This window comes from Cygnus atratus, chromosome 2, assembly GCF_013377495.2.
Source record: "Cygnus atratus isolate AKBS03 ecotype Queensland, Australia chromosome 2, CAtr_DNAZoo_HiC_assembly, whole genome shotgun sequence".
NCBI lineage: Eukaryota > Metazoa > Chordata > Aves > Anseriformes > Anatidae > Cygnus > Cygnus atratus.
Window position 1 is genome coordinate 71,198,150 of NC_066363.1, and position 23,469 is coordinate 71,221,618.

At 39.5% G+C, this 23,469-nt stretch overlaps 1 protein-coding gene and 1 long non-coding RNA gene across 3 annotated transcripts in view; one reads left to right on the forward strand and one right to left on the reverse strand.

Annotated features, from left to right (window-relative positions):
- The first annotated feature begins 1,458 nt into the window (after positions 1-1,458).
- Positions 1,459-21,808, forward strand: LOC118254785 (uncharacterized). 2 transcript variants are annotated; one of them, XR_004780762.2, is made up of 5 exons: positions 1,459-3,716; positions 7,491-7,572; positions 12,717-12,953; positions 17,889-18,156; positions 19,666-21,808. It is a non-coding gene; the product is annotated as an uncharacterized LOC118254785 (long non-coding RNA). The 2 variants fall into 2 exon arrangements; XR_007707923.1 differs by having other exon boundaries at positions 17,889-21,808.
- ANKH (ANKH inorganic pyrophosphate transport regulator) overlaps positions 6,398-23,469 on the reverse strand; it is a 100,418-nt gene continuing 83,346 nt past the window's right edge. The window contains exons 9-12 of the mRNA XM_035560375.1: positions 10,472-10,601; positions 9,509-9,632; positions 8,781-8,880; positions 6,398-7,486 (exon numbers count right to left, since the gene is read on the reverse strand). Of these exons, the coding sequence (XP_035416268.1) occupies positions 7,370-7,486; positions 8,781-8,880; positions 9,509-9,632; positions 10,472-10,601 (471 nt within the window). The 3' untranslated portion in view covers positions 6,398-7,369. The remainder of the gene's footprint in view (positions 7,487-8,780; positions 8,881-9,508; positions 9,633-10,471; positions 10,602-23,469) is intronic.

Genomic DNA, 23,469 nt, shown 5'->3' on the forward strand with positions numbered 1-23,469 from the left:
CCTTGTGCGTTTGCTTTGTAATAGTATACAGAGTTTTGCATGTAGATTTTTATTAAACCTAAAGTAGGTGAAGCGCACTTCAAACTGTGTTATTTTAATAGTGATTAGGTTTACTTAGAAAAGCTTGTTCATGTCACCTACAAAAATGCATATGCACCTTCAGCTTTTAGGAGCTTTTGCAATTTTGAGGCATTTGCAAGATCTGTGGATAAAATCAGCTTATCTAAGTAATCAGCAAACTTACTGCCTCTAGCATACTAATTATTTCATTACAATTTAGGAAGGACTTTTTTCATTTATTGTAATGGGGCACAAAAGCAGAGTTACATTAGTGCCGTCTTGGAGAGCAAACTAAAAAGTTCATGCTCTGCTGTTTTCTGTGTGTGTACACATACTCTGCTTTCCACCCAGGCAGTATACTCATTAAAAGGGTATGCATTTTTTTTTCAATTTTTGTTTTGTTTTTGTTTCTCTTGTGTTTTTGCTGAATTATGGATAAAGCTGTTGCTTCAATTTTAAAATACATCCTTTCTTAAGAAGGGATTTATATGCTCTCATTTGTAGTATTTAAGTATTTACTCTGCGTTACCTTGATTACAAAGGGGAGTTACCAGAAAGGATAGCTTTTTTTTTGTTGTGCTGAATGATGCACATGAAAAGAGGGATAGGAGGAAACATGATATATGCAGCTGCTTGCTGGTTTCAGGCTTTTGTACTTAGAGAGTTAATTGTAAAAGTGCAGTGCAGTACTCAAATATTTTGTCTGCATATACAATAGCTTATTTTTGCTCTGCCCTCACTGTGGGCTCCCACAGGGTAGGAGGGTGCTTTAAAGCTGGCTCTACAATATGAAAGTTTTGTCATCTGCAAAAGAATCTGTGAAGCTCAGATTTTGGCTTAGCTATCTGCATTGTAGAGCCCTAGTGGGCACAGTTTCTCAGCTCTGAACTGAAACCCTAAAAAAAAAAAAAAAAAAAAAAAAAGTCCCTTAAGATGAAGGGACCTTCCTAGGTTCCTAACTGAACCAGGGAACAAATTAGGTCAGAAGGCAATGGCAGGTAGTCCTCTATCTAACCCCAAGGCAGGGTCATTTTAGATATTGGATCAGGTTGCTCAAGTCCAGCTGAATTTTAAACTTAATAGAGTGTCTCTGTTAATTGGTCTCTCCAACTCATCAGGGCTATATTTTTAGGTTTGAAATACATGAAGTCTTACACTTGCCATTGCTTCAAACTATTGCAGGCTGTAGTGCTAGCTTTGCTGTAAGAGTTGGGATCCCGGTGCTATGAAATCATTAGGAAGACAAAAAGTGGCCCAAGTTAAGTAGTGAACTTGAATTAATTCTGTTAATTCTTGATTTTAAATAAAGACCACCCCCAATTCCTTCTGTTTCTTGACTCTCCTTTTCAGCTTAGCAAATGAAAAAACAGTTCATCAACAAAGTTTTGTTTTAAGCTACTTTTTAATCACTGTGTTACTTGACATTCAGCATGAAGATTACATATTTCTTCTCAAAACACCAATAGGCAAAATAAACCTAGCAGGAGCCTTCAGAAAGAAATAAGGGAAAGTCTGAAGATGCTGAACTGGGAATGAGAGAAAAAAATGATGAGGTAAAACTAACAAGTTGATATGAGCGGTGACAAGGTTTGGTAATGCCAAGGAAAATTTTCCCCTCAAGGTTGCAAAGACAAAAAAGCACCTAAAAATATACCACAGTCTTTTTGTTCTACTGACTGAGCACAAATACCTTGGTTATGACATGTTGAGATGTAAGATCCCTCTTTAACCATACAATTAACTTGCACAAGCAGCAGAAAAAGTGCCCTTCTGCTTGCGTACGTGATCCAAGCTGAGGTTAAAGCTCAGCTCTCTGCCCCTGTATTTTGTCTTTGGCCTTTTTGTTCAGAATGTGCAAATTATTGAGAAGTCTGGCAATGATTTTGCTGACGAGTGGATCTGTGCACTGAAATGTGAACTTGCATCTCTGATGTAAACCCACACAAGCTGCCCCTAAATTACCCGAGCCCCAGCTCCCTAGGCAGCCTGCATCCTCCCTCTGCTCTGCCACACTCTTGTAGGTCAAACCCATGCTTGGCCTGAGCTTGTTGCTGAGCTAACTAACGTATGTGCCTCATATCATGAGGCTGCACCAGCAGGCAGTCCCATAAAGTGTGCTGCTGCACATTTGCAGAGCAAGCACAAAGGCCACCCTCCTGTGAGCACCCAGCAGGAGGCCAAAAAGTGCCTGCCTGCCCTGGCGCTGCTTGAGGGACCTTACTGTGGCTTGCAAATACGGCATTCTGCACATACGTATAGTTAGGCTGGTATTTGGGAAATACCAAACACCAAAACTGTGATGATTTTCTCTTTGTTTAACCAATGTTTGTGTGACATCTGCCCAGTTGCCCACTTACTGCCAGTTACTCAGATCCAGTAAGCAGTGTAAAGCCTCCTCTTTGCATGTCATAAAATCTGCATATTGGTTTATTTCTGCTTGAATAATCTTCTAAGATGTTTTCATACTCCACTGAGGACTCCTCCACTCTCAGAAACCAAAATACTTAAAAGCTGTGTCTTATTTACACATTACTTCTCACCCTTCGGTTCCTCTCTAGTGCAGTTAAATGGCAGTAGTCACTGCTCTGCTATTTTCTGCTGATTGTGTTCCACACCATGCTGTTGTCTTTAGGCTGGATATACCATATCCATAAGCTTTTCCATGTTTCCCCCTTCTTTCCAATTTCAGCTTACTGACTGAAATCCTGCTTTATCTTACTGGTATTGTGCCTGTTGAAAGGTTGTTTAATTTACTCTTTCATGTAGCTTGAAACTGCAATTTTTCACACAGCCTAGTGTTAGTCCTTCATTAAGATGTTTATGCTTGAATCTTTGTTCCAACAAACTATATACAGCCAGTAATAAAAATATGTGCATAAAACTCTCATACACACATATACATACGCTTATATATATAATATATATATATATACATATATATATGCATGGCTTTCTAAGACACTAATGGCTACTGAAACTATGCTCAGGTAACACCCAGCTGCACTCAAATCCCTGCCAATTGCACCAGGTCCACACAACCCCAGTGGGAGACGGAGTCAGTGCTGCTGCCTTTCCAGTCCCCACCCTGTCCTGCATTTTGCCGAGGACCCATCTGCAGGCAGCATGGGGTGCAGGATGCCCCTCGATGCCCCGGTCCCCACAGCATCGTGCCTCGCAGCCCAGTGCATGGCTGTGCCTGCTCTGAGTGCCCCGGCCTGAAAGCATCCTTTCACCCTTCTTTTTAAGCATGAGGCGCCAGCCCACAAAAAAAGGAGCTCTCCCCGTCAAAAGACTCCTGTCCGTGCGCCATGGCCTGTCCTGAATGCGCTGCATTCAGCAGCTCACCCTCTGTCTCCAGCTGCTGTCTGTCTGTCTGCTGCGATTCGGCAAAAACCAGGCAAGCGCCAGGTATAAATCTCTCCCAGTCAAAGGAAATATTTAGCAGCAAAAATGAGTAGGAAACAAAAGACTTCTCTGTTACTCACCCAATCTTCTCACCCAGTGTAGCTCTAACTAAGGAGCAAGGCAACTTAGCGCTCTCTCCCCGGGCGGCCGTGCAAGAGGGACGGGGACGCCTGGGAGCCAGCTGATGCACCCGCATGGCCTCAAGCACTGGCCAGGACATGCAGAGCCTGTTTCATCAAGTCCATCGCTTGGTAAGTGTGAGAGGGGAGGTTAAAAGAAAATAGTTTTCTCAACGGCTAAGTCTGCAAAAGGAAAACTCGGACAAGTTAACACAATTTTAGGTGTGCATTAAGAGCCTAGGAACATTAACCCACAACTTATCAGTGCCCCTTTTACTTCCTGCTGTGTGGCATGTTCTCCTGTGGTCTAAAATTTAAGCTGTGGGATGCAGATCAACTTTGTTCCTCTTTTTATCGCCACTTTTTTTTATATAGTTCAGAAATTCCCAAAAAAGTCTGGATAGGCTAAGCCGCCACATGAACTCACTGAGATAACCAAGCTCTGGCTCTCCGAAGCAGGAATTTAGCAGGTGTCTGTAATTTCAGAATATATCACACAGATAACAATTCCAGGAGCAGTACCCAAAGGAGCCAGCTAAGCCATTTTACCATAATTCAGGACAGTCCCTTTGGGCAGAAAGAGGACAGCACGTTCACAGGGACCTGCCTAGCAGCGACGCTCGCATGGGCAAAGCTCCGGCACATTCGGTGGTGGGTTTGGCTGAGCTGGGCAAGTCAGCACGTGCCCTGCATCGGCCCCCCCCCCCCAGAGCTCCCAACCTGCCAGCCAGCTGAACCCACCACTGGAGAAATCACCAAAGCCCTTGAAGATGTTACCCACAGGGAGCGCCAGCTGCTGCTGGGGTGCATGGAACTCCATGTGCCTGCAGCGCAGAGTGGGCATTGCTCGGACATGGAGTTCCCATATGGAGCTGCTCGTTGCTGAAACATCAGCCTATTTGGTTAACCCAACAGAGCAATGTAAAGAAATACACAACACACAGGAAAGAGGAGTAAATGTTACACATGTATCCTCATGTAGCTGCCTGAATCCTTGCCCAAATCCTACCACTCCTGTACTCATTTGTTATTTTGCAAAATACAGGAATATTAAATATTACCCATAAAATTGAAAATTTGACTTTTACAATACCGTTAGTTCAGTATTCTATAACCAAAAATTCACTTTTTGATGTTTGTTCAGTTTTCTATCTAAAACAAGTTTCAGTGTTTCACCTAATTTGTTTTCAAATTCTTACTTTTGGGTACAATAATTATCTTGAAACCTACATCTATAATGCTCAGAATTCTTCAAAAATACTGCTGTTTAAATTTCAGGAATGTACCAAAAGAAATATTACACAAAAATAATTTCTTGCTTTATCTCAGTACTTCCTGAAAAATCTGTGTGTTGTGGATTTTGATACAAATGCGATGGAGGAATCAAAACTATATAAATAGAGAAGACATTAAATGGCCACTGTGATCTGTAACAGTCTACGTACATATTATATACACATGACCATTTGAGAGCCTATATTCATGAATGCCTATGTGTACAGTCTGCATACTGCAAAAGTTCATTTGTCTGAGGGTTTTTTGTCTTTTTTTTTTTTTGGTTGGTTTGTTTAATCTACTGTAAGAAGAGAACGAGAACAACCTTGTGGTGGTACAGAAAATGTGAGGCTACTAGGTTTAGTCTTGCCTCTTAGTGCTAGTGCTAATTAACCACAAACTGATTTTTCAAGTCTGCCATTCAATGTCATCACTTCTAAGTCTTTTCTCACCACATTGTGCATGTAAAAAATCGGTACAAATGTTTAAAATAAAGCTCATTGATACAATGCCTTTCATTATAGCCATACCTGGTTACTATCCAACTCTGTAGTGTTTTAGAGACATTTTTAGCTGAACTTGGAAAAATAGGAAATGTATTCTAGCTTAAAATAAATGTACATAATATACAATATATATATTTATACACATGTGTATGTATATATACACATATATTGATACAACATTGAAAGTAATGTCTAGTTCTGATCAGTTCTCTGAGTGCTGGGATTACCTGGCAAATAATCCAGAAAATGAAGTTGTCCACAATTAAATAATCATTCCCACAACTTAGAAAAATATATTTTTACTTAATAAAGTTTAAATTAACTGATTTGCAGATATAGTATGTAGGATAACGGTATCCAAACTCAGGCATGGTTACAGCTGAAAGAACCCAAGCTACTACAAATTGGTAGCAGGAATGCTGCCCCGCAGCCAAACACAAATCAGCAGAGGAATACAAACTGCTCCTGCAGCCATCATTGGTGGCACCCAAACCATCTCTGGTTCAGTAACCTCTTACATAGGCTTCACTTCCACCTGACACAGATCAACCATCCAACCTCACGCTCTCTTATTTAAGGCCCAATTATACCGCACAGTGCCTGCCTTGTTTGCAAAGCGCAGCACTTGCTGGTTTGAGCAGCTTTCACTTCCATGACACTGCTGTACTGAAAGCTAACAAGTGATCATGGTCCCTTATTAAGGACTTGGAGGATCATCAGTACTTGAGCTTCACCATACTGATTTTGATCTACTGCATAGGTAAATACATCATAGCAAAACATACATATAAGTGTGTATATATATATATATATATATTTATATATATATACATGTATGTGTGAGCATGTGTACATCACCAAATAAAGAACTTCATGGAACTATGTGTAGTAATGCAACATACCATGGTATCCTGCATAAGTTATCTGGTTTTTTTTTAGTTAGTTAGTTTGTTTTTTTAATATATAGGCACCAGAAATAAGTCTAGAGTAAATCACCCTTTAAAAATGAAAGTTAAATCAGTGGACAAGAACTTTGGTAAAGCTTGTCAATTTTTATTTTTTTATTCAAATACAGTCAAATTCTATAATTTGCTATTACCCTCTTCACAAGAGGAAAGTGCATGTTGTGTTTGTTGTTTTTTTTTTTTCCTAAGGAAACCTACATAACATGGTGCTTAACTATTCAAGAAGATTCTGAATTATAGTTTACATTTTTCAACAGATTCCTATCTTTCAGATGGAATGAAAGCTAAATAGAGTTCTTGTCCTGTGTGTATTTTATTTATTGTATGCATATATATATATAAATATATATATGTATGTCTCTGTTTATGTATCTGTGTGTGTATATACACAACCACACACTTTTAACAGGAGAGAGGAACTTGTTTTTCTCCACTTTCCATGTGGAGACTTACATGTTCCTGCATTGTACCCTGTGCAGTATAAGCTCTAGTGACGAGGCCAAACAAAAGATATAGTTCACCATAGTATATTAGTTTATGTAGCAAAGTCATTTTCAAGCAAGTAAAATAAAGCTCTGTATTCCAAACTTCTTTTCCTTAACATTTCTCATGAAGAAAAGGAAGGAAAAAGAAAGGGGAGGGAGTAGGATTATGGCAGTAGCACTGAGCCAGTGGCACTCGTGTGCGTGCACACATGCGCACGCATACACACACAGCAGGGCTTTGGTTGACAAATGCAGATTGTCCAGAGAAGGTGGATGCATAAGTAAGGAAGACTCTACAGCGATGCAATTATATCTTTTATGTCTGCATGGAGTGGGAAAACAAATTCAATTGAAAAAGAAAAAGCAAAGACCTCTTTTTAGGTCCCTCATCAGTGTGAGCATACTCAGTATGCTAGAGAATTTATCTGAAACCTTTTAAATCAAGGCCTCTTTATTACAAAAATAAAAACAAACAAACAAAAAAGTATGAGAGACGACAAGATGCTGAAGTATCACTCCAATCGTCCCTGTAGAGAACAATTGCATCCCCTTTATTATTCATTCTCTTCTCTCATTTCTACGATGTCTGTCATTTCCTCCGTGTGAGGCATGTCAGTCATAGCAGAGTCTTCGCCTTCTGCAGCTGTTTCATTCTCATTCCGCTTCTTTTTCTAGATTGAAACAACCATGCATAAACATACAAATATGTTGTTTGTGAACACAGTCTTAACAAACTTTGGGCACCAGGAGAAGCAAGGTAGGAATAAGGTATTTTTTAGAGTATACTATGAACAGCTAGAACACTTGTGTCATATTCCCGGTTTGTCACTAACAAGTTGTCTTAACTTAGGTTTCCATAACCTTCCTGGGGCTCAGCTTTCTCCTTTCTAACAGTAATGCAATAATGGAGGCACTTCTTATGCTAAGTGACATCCAAGACAGGCTTCAGTGTGACTGGAGGGAAGAAAGCATCTGGAATCTTTTACATCACAGACTTTTTATTATAAAAAAAGAAAAGCAAACAAAATATCAGAGAAGATAAGTTGCTTTAGCAGGAAAGAGAGAGGTGGCATCTTAATTTTTAAAATGTCAAACTTCAGGAATTTTTCAAGATGTGAGCATTCTGGCTTTTCTTGGTATTGCTGGATCCACTGTGAGTCCCCACCCCACCAACGCCTAATAATATTAGAATATTTTTGGATAGCAGGAATGGGAGGGCATTCAAGAGTCCTATGATTCATCCAGGATGTCCTGGATTAGTAAAGCTAAGAGGTATTTAGTCCCACTACAAAACAAATTGAAGCATCTGTTCCTTATTATACATTCTTCAGCAGGCTGACTAGTCTTACAGAAAACACTTGTAAAACAGACAAAATAAACTCCACAGGTATTACTGATTCAGCAGAGTTGGGTATATCAGAATTTCATAGTTGCAGAAGTGTCTACACAACACCTGGTTTGCAGCTCTCAAATGCTGCCCACTTATTACCACTTTAGGTGAAAAAAAGTTGAGCCGTACGGCTACTAATTGGCTTTGCCACTGTCACATTGGCTGTTGAGATGACGGTGTCAGTTACATACTAATTCCAGTAAGGAAATAAATTAGGTTGGCACAGCAATTACGAGTACTGCTTGCAAAAAATTAAGCACAATGTCCCTTGCCAGAAACACTCTTTGAGCTACCGCTGTAACAATCAGAAGGTCAGTCTAAACAAATATATGGTGTGAAACCACAGGCCAAGAATAGCTTTTTCAAAGCGTACAGGCTCTTTGGTGCTCAAGAAAAATGTAACAGACTAATCATGACAGAGATCAAGGTCTTCTATTTTCTTATGCCCCTTGTGCAGGGTGGTCAGTAAAGAAAGTGGGGATGCTGGGAAGTTACACTTCAAAAATGTACTTTTAGTGTGAAATAAAGTCCACCATCAACTGCTTTCACCAGATCCTACAGAGCCTACTTCTTACCTGTTTCCGATAGACGTAACAGGCCGCTATTGCAACCATGGTGGATTCTCCCACAAAACCTGCTAGAAGGGATCCTACTCCAAGAGTGGCTCCATGAACTCTGGGGGTAGCACAAAAAAAAAAAAGAAATTAGTCATGACTGTGTGACAACACCTGATTCAAAATTGTATTTCCACTGGTGTATAGAATTAATCTGTTGTTAGAAGTATTTCCTTCAAAGACATAATGCACTGGTAAAGAGAGTAACTAGTATTTTAAAGGACTTTTTTTATTTCTTAATGTGCTTCACTATTTAGTAAAAGAAACATATCCTGAATCAAATTTTGGACTAAGAAAAGCTGAACACAGAATTTGAAGTCTGTGTACAGAGTGTACAGAATGCTACAGAATGGATTCTTTAACCTTATAAACAAGATATTCTTTCATTAGATTTCTTAATAGTGCACTTAATAGAATGGAAATAAATTCTCGTAGGACACATTTTTGCCTCACTGGCATTTGTGCATTTTTTCAAAAGGGACATCAATATCTTGACTGCCTAGAGCAAAGTAACACTTGTAAATTTGTAGATGTTTCTTTTCCAGATACTGCCACTGTTTAGGCTTTATATTATGCTTAGTATTTGGGGAAAATGTTCTGAGTTGGACAAATTCAGCTACAAAGTGATAGGAAATAGGAATGAAGAGAAGAGCAATTCCATCATCTCTATGGAGTGGAGAGAGATTTACCCCAAGTAAGGCAGAACAATGAGACTAGTGATGAGGACGATAATCCGCAGCACTGAGCTGGGTGCCAGCACAAATGTCTTCTTTAGAGTCATCAGCCAACCAGTCAAGTGTGCTCTGACCGTCACTGTTCATAAACAGAGGAAGGGGAGGGGAAGGGGAAAAAGGGACACAAGCATAGCAATCGTCAGTCATCTCATGTGAAAGTTTTTTTATACAGAGAGTACTGTTCAGAAATACACGTGGTGAAACTTGTTGCTGGTAACTCTGCACACTGGGAAACCCTACTAGAAATGAAGTAGGTTTCATGTCCAAATTGCTTAAACTTACTGATTTTTGAAAAAGCCAGTTATAGACAGCAACACTTCATGGGAGCCATTCCCTTAGAAACAATTCCATTGTCATTTTGATCTATACTACACTACATCAAGTAGCATTTGTTTACAGCAGTTAGAAATTTTTTGAGGGGATACATTTTGAACACTGCTGCCAAGCTCGTCTCTCTCCTGAACAGGGGCATTTACTTTTATTCTGTTTATGCTGTGATGATATCTGGAAGTGTCACTCAGGCTGGCAGCTGAAGGGGAGGCTGTTGGAGGCGATGTTACTGTGCAGTACTGAAGTTAATCACAGCCTCGGTAGCGGAACCATAGGTGCTCATATGTGCTATAGCACAATGCTGTTGATGTGTGTGTTCTTGGTCAACTACAATATGCAGAATTCAGGTTTTATTTTGGACAGTCAGAAGTCTGCCTAACGACAGACTGCTCTTACTGCAACCTTTGTACCATGACTACTGATGGAAATAGTCTTGGCCTACACCGACTTTGATGAAAATGGTTCTTATTATGTATACTGGGTATGCACTTAGCCACTCTTACATTTACAGCCAAGGCAGACCCTATGACCACACCTCAAAGTTGGATTAGCTCTTAGGTTAAAGAGTTTTTGTTTTCTTGTTTTTACCTGGAACTGGAAAGAAGGAGAAGATGCGCAAAGGAACAACACACAGCTCTGCAAAAGCGAAGTCTACTCCAATTATGTCAACTAAAATCTTCTCTGACACGTTTGGTGTCCAAAACATCACAAAACAGAGCTAGGAAGGAGAGCCAGAAGAACAAAATTAAGAAATCAAGGGTGCTGAACCTTACAAAACTTACAACCAACTAACTTTATTGTTCTCAATAAAGAGTGGAGAACAGATTATTATCTCAGATCAATCAAAAATATTGGAAAAGAAACAATCACAAACAAAGCTCATAAACAGAATGAATTTAAGAAATGTATTCAAAGCAATTTTTTTGCAACAATTTAAACAAGTTTTCAATTATTTACATTTAATAAGACTCTAATGTACATACAGTATATCTATACTCAGTTTACATTCAAATACACAGACCACATAAGTGTACATAAGAACCATGTTCATTTCAGAAGCATTTCATGCTCTTTGGGTTCCTCACATATGCATATATAATTTTTTTTTATGGTGCCTGCAAATAGTTGCACTTGAACGGTATTACAGAAACAGTAAGAAGCTTGATTTTAACAGTACTAGCGCTGGTTAAGATACCCATATTCCGAAACAGATTATCAAATGTTTTAGTAACTAGAGATTTTAACTACTCCAAAATGCAGAGATTTGATCTAAATCTAAGATTAGGGGGTTAAACACAGTGCTAATACTAGTACCATTAGTATGTAATACACATAGCCATGCAAATGTGGTGCCCGCAGGCCAGAAATCCACCGATCCTGTTATTTAAACTGTGCTTTTTAGTCCATATATGAAAGGAAAACTTCCATAAAAAGCCTGCAAAAATATTACAGCTGTAGTACATGCCATTTAATCTTTGGGTCAATCCTAGGTCCATGCTTCAGTCCAGGCTGAGGGACCTCTTGGTAGCTGGTGGTTCCAGCTTTGGTTTGAGGCACTCACCAAGGACTGGTATCAACAGCCCTTACAGGACTTTCTTCTGCAAGAAGGGGTGCCAGCGTTCCTTTCAAGTATAAATCCCTACTCTTTGATATTTAATATGTTTTGCCAATTAAAAAGTGATTTCTTCCTGTTTTCCCAGCAAAACAGATGTTAATGAAGCAAGTCGACTGAAGAGGGCAAAACTCGGACCCATACATGCTCTATTATTCCTCTGTCACATTATAAGCCAGTGTACCAGGTAGATTATGCACATCAGCACTCTTATTTTTAAGCCTATAAGCTAATATCATACTATCTAGCTCTTTTCTCACTGTCCAGGTGTCACAACCATACATTTTCAGATGGCTTTTAAAGCTGGTCTTTGAAATCCTACCGCCTCCACGAGAGCTGGTATTTCACTCCTGTTCTTTGGTTGTATGCCAGAGATTGTTCTATCTATTTAGCCTACAAGTATCCAGGCCGCAGAAGTTTCTCAAGGTCTGTCACGGAGCAACCTGTGGGAGGTCTCCCATTCTGCCAGCCTATGCAGTGAACAAAACACTTCATCTTCCTGCCAAAACAGTATTTAGCTTTCTTCCCTATTTCTTAGGATAGGAAACAATTCTTATTTTCATTTTACTTGATTGAAGCCATATTGTAGTGTACGTCCCTCACCTACCCAGCGAACAGTATGTGGAAGAAGGTAAGAGTAGAAGGCAAATGAGCTGAGCAAATTTTTTTTTTCTTCAGTCAGCATTTCTCTCCCCCTGCCAAACTACTGGTAGAGAACACAACTGAAGCACAGGGAATACTCCAGAGCAGAGAAGGTTGTATGGTTGAGGATCCAATTATTAAAAAGTAACTGTATAGGGCAGAGCAAATTCTTTCACTGCCATAGACAGCATTAGGCAGATTGCAGTCATTTACACAAGCTACCATACAGGGAATATTTTGTCAAATCTATTTACAAAGTCCAATAAAAAAAAAAAAGTATGTCCACTCTTCAACTGTAATTTGCTGTTTTCATGAAAATGAAGACCTTTATGCTGCTTGTACTATCCTATGCCATTAGCAACCTACCAAGCAGTGTGGTTACTACCACTGCAAGACTCCATATATTTATGCTAACAGCTAAGTTTGTCCACTGCTAGCAAATGGCAAATACAGCAGTCTTTCCTTCTTCAAACAGTTATGTGAAACAGTATGCGTGGTTAGACCAGAAAACAAGTGACCAAAAGCATTACTCTCCATCCTGTTTTCTTTGAAGTTAAAGCTTGTTTCTGGCCTTTACAGGAACAGATTCAATCTGCAGCCAACTGAGACAGAAGGAACGCCAGTTTGCCAATCAGGGGTAATGACTTACACCCAGCTGGTATGCAGGCATCCCTCCTCAGCTGTTGCAAAATACAGTCCCACCCCCAGTCAGCAGAGTCAGTGCCGATAAATGGCTTCAAAGAGCACTTCTGACACAGCAGCTGGTGGGTAAAGAGCATGGTGATTGCTAGCCTCAAGAACAAGCAGTTTCAGGAGGTGAGCTAAGGTAGCAGGAGGACATCCTATTTATGTCTCAGTATGCTTCCATCTTTTGGTTTTAATGTTGATGGCTAATTTCATTTTGCTAAGAGATTTCTGTATGTCATCTTAAGAGCACACGATTTCCTCATTACCAACAGAGAACAAAGCTTCAAGAAAATAAATTAATGCTGTGTATTATGGAAAACCTCTGCAATTTTTTTTCTAGAACGCTTGCAGTCTGGGAAGTTTCTGTATTATATCAAAGACATTCAAAATGTAGTGCAAAAAACTAAGCCCTACTTCAGATAAACATAACGCTAAACATACAGAGCAGGCAAGGTATTTTGGCTACTGATTTGTCTACGGACAAGATATACTGAAGTAGGATGGAGTCATAGCTTTTTGTGATGCTGGGAGTTGTGATTATGTTGGTAAAGAGTAAATAGTTCTCAGAAAGGGAAGTGGAGAAGATAGCAATATAATAAATGATGCAAGCAGTCAGTGAAACAGTGTGGCCCATCCAGCTGGGGATGGGATCTACTGGAGGAAGCAGTTATAACTCCTTGAGGCTCAGATCAGGAAAGACTTTAGGGAACAGATTTACACCCTGTATTTCTCCTATTTTTCTTTTAGGTAAACATTCTGGTTACCTCCTCTCCCCCCCCCCCCCCCTTATGTCTCTCTGTGTATGTCTACAAAGTTAAAAATAGAATAAATAGGCTTGGGTAAGGTTACATTTATAGCTTCATTTAATCTAATCAAGAGGTGAAGTTGAAACAGTAAGAGCTTTGGCACAGACTAGCAACATGCATATTTACACCCTGCAGCTTCAGGTTGTGATTGCAGTTGACTACAATGCCTATGTACAGTAATGAATGTTGTACTTAGGAACTTTGCAGCTGAACATTTTAATTCTTTGGGAGTAAGGATTTTTCTTGTGGAATTGTAGCAAGGGAACTGACTTCATTTTTTTCTCTTATGGTATGAGCAAAGGATGATATTAAAGCCTTTTATCATTTAAATGGACCTTCAACTAAGAACTGACAAGCACTTCAAAAGTATAGGAAAAAGATACATGCAGGAGTGTAGAACGCTATAGAGAATATGCAGCTCTGAGTACACATGGCATTATTTATTATAGCATTATCTCTATATGAACATTAGTCTAAGTATTTCTGAAAATGTTTTAATCATTTGAACCAATCTGAAGGGTTGTGCTATTGGGTAATGTGTCTTTAACTGATCTAGGGCAGTGAAATTTGAAAGACTTGATTAAATATGTCAACTCAGAGCTGCATGAGAGTCAGTACAGCTGTTCTAGATGAGATCAAAGCTCCATCTAGATTAGTACTGTCCTCATGGCTAAATGTTGCTGGGGGATGCCTAAGGAAAGGGCACAAAGAGTGGGGAAAGATCAGAATAGGAGATTTCCTTCCTCTAGAGTATGGTCTGAGCTGCTGGCAGCTACAGCTTTAGGCATTCCTTACTTAGGCAAGGTATTTCCAGAAGTACATTTGACAGTAGTGATGTACCTTTATCCCATGCAGTGTTATGTTGTGTATACAAAATACCTAATATTGGTGATTTTTTTTTTCAATCTAATTGTGCATTTAAAAAGACAAGCAAACAAAAAATCAAACTCTTGTCGCTAATGACTTTGACACTCTCATTAGGTACCTCTGCTTACTCCCATGTGGAACCTTGCTCTTCTCAGCTAGCAAAATCACTGTCCAGGCATAGTGAAAGATGACACATCAAAACTTCTGCTGTCAACAAGCCTGACAGAATGCACGGAATCTTTATTGATGCAGGGAAAGTACAATGCTGCTAGTGCCCAAACTTATCTTTAACCTCTTCTTAAGCATGCTACGTGTATTTGACTTGCATAAATGACTGACAAAAGACTGTTTATGAGACTCTGTCAGATGCTGTATGTACAAGTTCTCTGGTTTTCAAGAGCTACCAGCATTTGGCCTTTTCAGAGGTCCTACATCTCCTGGAAGCTATTTCCGTTCATTCTGGTTGCTGACAGGGACTACTAAACCTCAGAGACCCATTGCATAATGCATGATAATACGTTACGTTAATACAGGCGATTGCCATGTGTGTAGTAATCTGCAGGGTGCTAGATTAATTTGCTTTTAGGCACTTGTGGAGAGCTGTGTGTCTTCTGGGACATTCGCTGATGAATATAAGGATAAGAGTATTCCAGTGAGCTATGAATAACAGTATAGTACTGGTAGTCTTCAGTGCAACCTTTAGTTAGAAAAAACAATGCTTGACGACAAATACTTGATAAGACTGTTTCTGAGAAAGAGGCTATGAAACCTAAAATGGGTATTTTTTTTAAAAAAAATGGATTATATATACACCAGCCTAGAATGAGAAAGGAAACACGTGCTGAGCATTGTTTTGAAGTAGAAAAATGAATTGTGTTTCATCACAGAAGTATGTTTTGCAGGTTAACTGTTCTATCCCCGGTTAAATCTGTTATCCCTATCACTTTTTGAACTTCATATGTTTGCAGAAGTGTGGCTGTCCGAGGAAGATGTTTAACTGTCCAAATATTGTTCTACATATATTTTCAAGATTGCATCTTAAGGAATTTAACCCGAACCTTGCTCATGACCTCTCATGTCCCTTTATGGTACGAGACACCCAGTGAGGGCAGAATAAATATACTTCACACCTTATTATGCATTTCAGCTTTGAATTGCACCTTAGATTTTTCTGGAACAATATTAGTTAAATTTATCAATTATATTAATATGGAAGAATGCCACATGTTTTTTGACTTTTGAAGTGTGCAATAAACAGATCTAAAAGGTACCCAGAGTCTTACATAGTCTGATCTCCTGAACTACTAAACATCTCCATGGCCTCTGCCTTTCTCACACAAACAGAACTTCTATAATTGTATCTCCTTACAGAAGCCATATCACTCTTAAGGGATGAGCTGTTCTTGTAGATATGTTTGCAGTCAAAAGAATGTCCTGTTCCAACTTGAATCTGTGTGGAAAAACTGAAGTTGACTCCTCTGATCAACATTCAATTTTGCAGGATGTTGGGGTGTAAAAAAAGAACACCCAACTTTGAGCTTTAGTGCTGTTCTTCTGGCCATTATAAATCTATACCTTCATTGACCTTGAAAATTTAGTCCTCTAAATGACTGTGTACCAGGACTTGTTTCAACAACTAACTCTAGCATCTCAGTATTACAGAAAATAGTACTCTTCTTCTGTATATTTATCATGGACAATTAAAAAAATTGTTAACTACTAGTATTGAAGCAATGGCAAGTTACTGCTAATTAGTCACACCCACTTTCAAACTATAGTTGGAATGTGTTTTCATGTTGAATATAGCCATGCAACAGAATACAATTTCGTAATACCTCCTGAAGCACTCATTCCACTAGGCAGTCTCTCAGGTAGTTGAACAACATGAAAAATGTTCAATGGGGTTCTTACAAAGAAAAAAGAAACCCATTCACTTATCAATTTACAAATAAAGGTTTATAAAGGTTTTCATGTTTTACTGTGGTCAAAAAAAATATTTCATCATAAAGACATTATTCCCTGTTGACAGGAAATCATGAGTGAGTTTAAGATGAAAATAATCAAGTGGGAAAAGCCTCCTGCTTTTAGAGACTTGTTTTTCAAGCACATAGCTATAAGCCATCATCAAATTCTTTGGAAATTGTGCAGGAATTTCTGTGTATGGTACAAGAGCAGACGCCAATGTCGTTGGCTTGCTACGGAAGCTTGTTGCATACCAGAGCTGGGCTAGTAACAGAACAGACCTGCAGAATCCTATCCTATATGGGCTGTACATCATGTTAGAAAGCAGATTTCACCCAGCCCCTACAGTTTTGAGGAATTTTTTGATATTTTTTTAGGAAAAAGAAAGTTTGATCAATCCAGAGGGAGGTGATTAAGCTTCTCCTTGTACAACAAGCTGTTGGGATATAGCATGGTGATATGCTCACGTGTCTTAATTCTGAAGTGGACTGGAGGGGTCGGTCCTTTTCTTCAGTAAAGTTTTCAAGACCTGACTGGGTACAGCTCGAAGGAAGACCTGCCCTGACCTCACAGCTGATCTGCTTTGAGCCAGAGGCTGGGCTGGATGAATGCCTGAAGGCTTTCCAACATGACTAATCCCGTGATCCTATGAATCAAAAAACCTCAGATCTGTGTGCAGTAGAAATGTCACACCGCAGACATATTTGAAAGCTGTTTATCAGAATGGTAATGACTTGAATCACGAAGACATTCTCTTATAGCAATTACCCCTCAGGTACACACAGGTCAGCATAGTTTTCTGTGAACTTTGTTTTCTGTGAAGGGTGTTGTAAAGCAGAAATCAACTGTCATAAAATTTGCCAAGCAGCAGGGGGAGCAAAAGAAACCACAGCCTGTCTGCAGGAAAACTGTAACTTCACATCAACCCCTGGAAATAATTGTTTTCTACAGATTTAAGTCTACCCCTGCCTTCCCCAACTGTTTTTATAATTCAGAGTGACGAAGCACATCATTCTTCAGAAATAAAGCTAGGTCCAGCAGCTGCAAAATACACCAATCCTCTGACAGCATTAAGATGATGACACGTACTTCCCCACCAACTGCTGCTGAAAATACTTGGGTGGTATTTTTCATGCAGCGTTGGGTCACTACAGACTTTAAGACAGTCGTTGTATTGGCTTGTTGAATCCTGCTGTAGTTTTTACAGAATACAGAATAATTTACCAGGCATAGCAACGCTTTATTAAAGCTTGAACAAACCAAAGCTGGCAGATTCTTAGGCTCTCTGAATATTTTTTGACACAACTTAGCCATTTTCTTCCGTCCTAAATTTTCTGCAGCACTTGCTGCTTCCTATCATGATTACAATGCTTGAGCAGAAACATGCTGCAGAAACAATTTTTGACCCTTCCTTTTCTGCTTGCTCCAGCCATTCATGCAGAATAGACTCTTTGTGTGAAACCTGAACAATCATGAAGAAGACATCAGTCTCCACTTCACTGAACCAAACAGAAATCCTTTGTTCCAGAACAAAAGCTCACTGCGGTACCACAGATGGGACAAGGCCCTTGGCTTGCTCGTGAGGATTTTATAAAGTCAGCTTCTGGTGGTCCAACATCTTCCTGAATACGCAGGAATGCTTCTGTTCATGTCTGAAATGATCTTTACTGAAGCAGGAACTAAACCTGACTGAAAAGGTAAAAATCTTGAGTGATTGTCAGCCAATAAGTCATTTCCAAATTGTTGTATTTGTGTCAGCAGCCTGAAGATAAAAAAACATCTGGGAGTTCAAAGATCAAAATTAAAAGCAGTGAAAACAAACTAATTCACTGGATGGATGGCATTATTCTGAAAGCTGTCCTTGGCATGCATATAATGGTTGATAGTAAAGTAAAAAGAATGTGGATTTTGTCTTAAAATTTAAGTCTTTTTTTTTTTTTTTAGTGTAAAGATCCTAAATAGGATGTGTGATATCTCCTCAATATAATGAGGCTGTAATTAAGCCATTGATGAAATAAGGCAGGGGAGCGTGGGGGAAATCTGTTCCTGTTTTTTATTGCCTTTCTTTGTATACTCATCAGAGATAATGACAATGAACCCAGTCACCCAGTGAATTTCAGATACTGGCACTGTCAGCAGCTGGGGTTGTGTCCTCTGAGAGGGACCTGGTTCTTACTGTGACATTTCTTCCTGTGGATTTTACTGCCTCGGTTCTATTATCCCATGACTCGTAGTAAAGCCCAGTTGCAACCTTTGATAAAAAAGCAATGCAGAGACGTAAGATGAAGACAACCAATAAAAGATAGGAAAAAAATGAATGAACTTTGATGAACTTTGAACAAAGTGGCCTCTGCAATGGCTTAAACTTTTGGCTGCTTTTTATCACACTAGAAGTTGCAGGTGGCAGCAAAACATGATTCTGATGTACATTTCCCTTCATTCATCTTTAAGCTTGGGAGTAATAACTAAGTGGAAAGTTGAATAACACTGTAGAGTACTTTGATTCTACAGAAAATGTAATGTTTCTTCAAGCCAATCACTAACCATGACTAAGCCCTGGTTTGTTACAAAAAGGTACTCCTGAAAGCAAGCAATAAAACTGGGGAACAACTATCCAGAATGGAGAATAACACTGCAGTGGCTATTCAGCATTATAATAGTGGCAATTAATTATTCTCCCAAGCAGACAAGAAGATATTTGGGGAAAATCTGTTAAGGACAGTTGTAAGCATGACCTTGGACAGCGGAGGATGAACTACTGCTTTAATCTGGACAAACTGGACAATGTACTATGAAGTACAATTACTATGAATTTCTTGCAAGATGAATGAGGATAGGAAATACTAAACTATGATTTGATAGTGTGATGCATTGAAAAAAGTCAATTTTTCAAACTATCTACAGTCAGCTTCTACAGAGTAATTTGTGCCGTGCAATGTTATAATTTGGGTCAAGCATAGCAGACACTGATAATCTCACAGATTTTACTGCCTGAATGAAAGAAATCAACACAGTGACTCCTGTCTTCCATGGTGTGGCTAACCTGTTTCTTCTAGTAAGACAGAAACTACGCAGTAGTCAACCCCTAATGATAGAAGAGATTAATAAGGTTTCTAACTGGGTGTCTCATTCCATTCCATTTTTGCAGGAAGGATGTAGAGTATCTGAAAGGCCAAGCAAGTTTAACTACTGCATTTTCTTTTCAGATCTGGTGCTACTCCCTCAATCATGACTCATAAATTCATGAAAAAATGAGGCTTTGTTAACTTCAGTCAACTTGGAAGTACTTGTTCAGCTGCTGGGCTCTCTTGCACCTTCACTGCACAAAGACTACATCTTTGGCTCTCTCTTTAGCATTAAGTATCTTCATATCTTCCTTCCCTCCACCTTTCCCAATTCCTCACTTGGCCCTAGTGGGCTATCTTCTGAATGTCTAACATCAGTCATCTACACAAGAGTGGAGATGGACAAGTGGGAAGGTTTCAACACTGCATACAGGTCAGGAGTAAAGCACTAAAAAGGAAGAACGCCTAAAATAAGGACCTCAGCAACCATGGCTTTGTTCTGAAAATTCTTTCTTCAGTTTGTAAACTGAAAAAACAGCATTAGGAGCCTGGAATATATGTAACTATTAAAATGATGGAAGTTGCAATAACTGGGCAATTTTCTCTGGTAGTAACCCTCTGCCAAACACAGAGGAAAACTGTGGCATGAGCCTCAAGGAAATAGAAACAGTAGCCCTTGTACCCCTTTCACAGCACCTGAATCACTTGAAACCACAGGGATGAGGCATCAGATACTTGGCTGAAGGACTTTTGTGTGAGAAGGATGAAGGAATGGAGTAAGAGCCCTGACAGTCCCTTGCATTGGTCAGAATTTGCAAATCACTTTGCTCTACTCCAGGTTGATCTTTACCAAACCTAATCAATTGTGTACATGGAAACTTCCTTACTCTGCAAAAATGCATGAAGGTGAGGGCATAAATTCCAGCATTTCCGTTTCTTCTTGGTATCTGACAGTCTAATACAGATTTCATAAAAAGAGTGGTAACTGAATTTATTTTCTTTAGGAAAGGGAAAAAAACTTTTTTTTTGAAAGTATGTTTCACATACACTGCTTGTAGCAAATACTATTTTAAAATACTTCTTTGCACACCCTCTGGCTACAGTGATGATGCCTGAGGCAGCTAAAAATTAAAGCTTATCTCCTGAGAGGTCCTGAATGCAATTTACTGTCTCTCAGCCTTGAAATAAGACCTTTCAGGTGTTTCGTCTTCAAAGCTGAAAGAAAGCAAAGTTCATAATGCTTTTGTGGGTATCGTGACTCATTAAATGCATTCACAATGGCTAAATGTCAGTCTGTGCGGGATTCCAGACATCAAGCACCAAGAGATGCATACTGCAGGGAACTGCAGTGCAGTTGTATTGAATTATGGAGTCATAGAATCATAGAATATCCCGAGTTGGAAGGGACCCATAAGGATCATCGAGTCCAACTCCTGGCACCACACAGGTCTGCCCAAAAATTCAGACCATGTGACTAAGTGCACAGTTCAAACGCTTCTTAAACTCCGACAGGCTTGGTGCAATGACTGCTTCCCTGGGGAGCCTGTTCCAGTGCGCGACCACCCTCTCAGTGAAGAACCTTTTCCTGATATCCAGCCTGAACCTCCCCTGCCTCAGCTTGACACCATTCCCGTGGGTCCTATCACTGGTGATTAAGGAGAATAGATCGGCGCCTGCCCCTCCACTCCCCCTCGTGAGGAAGCTGTAGGCCGCGATGAGGTCTCCCCTCAGCCTTCTCTTTTACAGGCTGAACAGGCCAAGTGACCTCAGCCGCTCCTCATACGTATTCCCTTCTAGGCCCTTCACCATCTTTGTAGCCCTTCCCTGGACACTCTCCAACAGTTTAATGTCCTTTTTGTACTGTGGTGCCCAGAACTGCACACAGCAGTTCTCCAACTATGGACACTCCTCTTCTGCCTCCACGAGGTTTCATGAGTAAAACTTTTACATGTTCCTTGGTGTTTCTTGATATGCAAACTTAAATCACGTTGCCAGTAACACAAGCTAAGGATGCCTAGTAAGACATCAGTCAGCCTCGCTGCAGAGACACAAACAGCTTTAATTCCTGTCCTTTACCAACAATTGCTTTATGTTTCACAGTTTAGCAGGAAAACGTAGCTGGAAACGTCAAATACACCTGTTTCTTACATATACAAGAACCCTACTCTGTATAATTCATAATGTGAAAAATAAAAGGTAAAAGCAGAAAGTGATACGAAATGGCGTATTTATTAAACTACAGATTGAAAATTTGAGAAAACTGAGAACCAGGTAGTTCTTGGTGCACCTCACAGGAAAAGATCAGCTGCAAGACTGATGCCTGGGAATTCAACTGGAAATTAAATGTCTATTAATAAAAAAAATCTGGTATATGCAAAGCATCAGAGTGGGAACTTGTCAATAAGGCAATACTACTGCAGTGATATACTGAGTTGGTATGAGCCCACTGAGTTCACCCACGTGGGCTCCAATTTTATCTGTCAGTGCCTACGTTTTAGTGGCTGGTGAAGTCTTGCTGATCAAGGACAGTGGAGTCAGCAGATGGCATCCACTTGGCACTCCACAGTTCCTAGATCAGCAAAACCATATCCAAAGAAGAGGACAAAAAGTTCGGCATCTGGAGTTTCCCTTTAAACAAGACAAGGCTTCTCAGCCTGAATGAAACATGGCTGCTTCTCTTCCACAGCAATTGGTTCCAAATCTTTCAGAATTAAGAGAGAAGCAGAAAGCAGCAACTACTGAGTCCTGTATTCTGTACTTTAATTCTTTTATGTAGGGATTTTTTTTTTTGTTACACTGACTTCCTTATTCTTGATTAGGGTTTTCTTCTTGTCTCCTAGGTGCTTGTTGCTTAATTATGATAACCAAGCAGATGATGACTGGAGATTAGTCAAATGATGGGACAGTCCACAATAAACTGTCATCAAATGGCACAGAGAATTTCTTTCTCCCCTCTTCAGAGCTGATACTGCATTATCCCATCATAGGGACCCAGCAAAAGAAATCCTGTGGAGCCCCTTCTGCTGTTTTAAAGGGTCTCTCTATTGGATCTTGCAATATCAGTTAAAGACCCTGCGGTCCCCAGTGGTCTGTCCCATTTTTCTGTTCATGGGCAGGGTGGAAATAAGAGATGCACAGGCAAACGTTAAATGTTGCATTTTAAAACCTCTGATAGCTATGTCATAATATCATAATATTTATACTTATAATTGTATATAACTACAATTCTACATATAATTATATTGTATAATTGTATATAACTTCATTCTACATATAATTATATATGTGAAATACATATTTATAATTATATGCACTATATGTTACATTATATATAAAATAAAGAGAAGTACCAGCTGATGGCAGTTTATGCTGCTATGCTACCAGTTGTGAGCACTAGAGAGCTGACACAATGCCTGCTTGCTGCTCTTCCTAAGGGGCTCCTAACTTCCAGCAAATGAAAGAAATAGACAGTTGCCAATAGTAACTCCTTAAATTATAGATGCTGATCAGCAAGAGCCCTTAGAAATCAATAAGCATTTTTCCCCTGTCAAAAGACTAATCTCAGATATGAATCTAAATATTACATTCTTTTTACAGAAATAATGAAATATTCTAGAATACAAAAAAGGTGGCCTAGTATATGATGTAGAATGTAATATTGGAAGTATTATGTTTTAAAGCTATTATTAGACTCCTCAAGTACGAACAAACCTGGCTGTTCAAACAAAAGGTGACATCTTGACATATGTTGATACACACATCTTCAGCTCTCAGGCCCAAGCATATGAGCCAGTGAACTGACTAGCCGTTTGCTCCTAAGTATACTAAATTTAAACTTCCACAACAATTTAAATCTAATGCAGGTTACCTATCATTTGAATTTGGTTGTCATGACTCAACTGCTGCACATCAATTTGTACAGCTTAAGTGTCTGAGCCTTCGTGT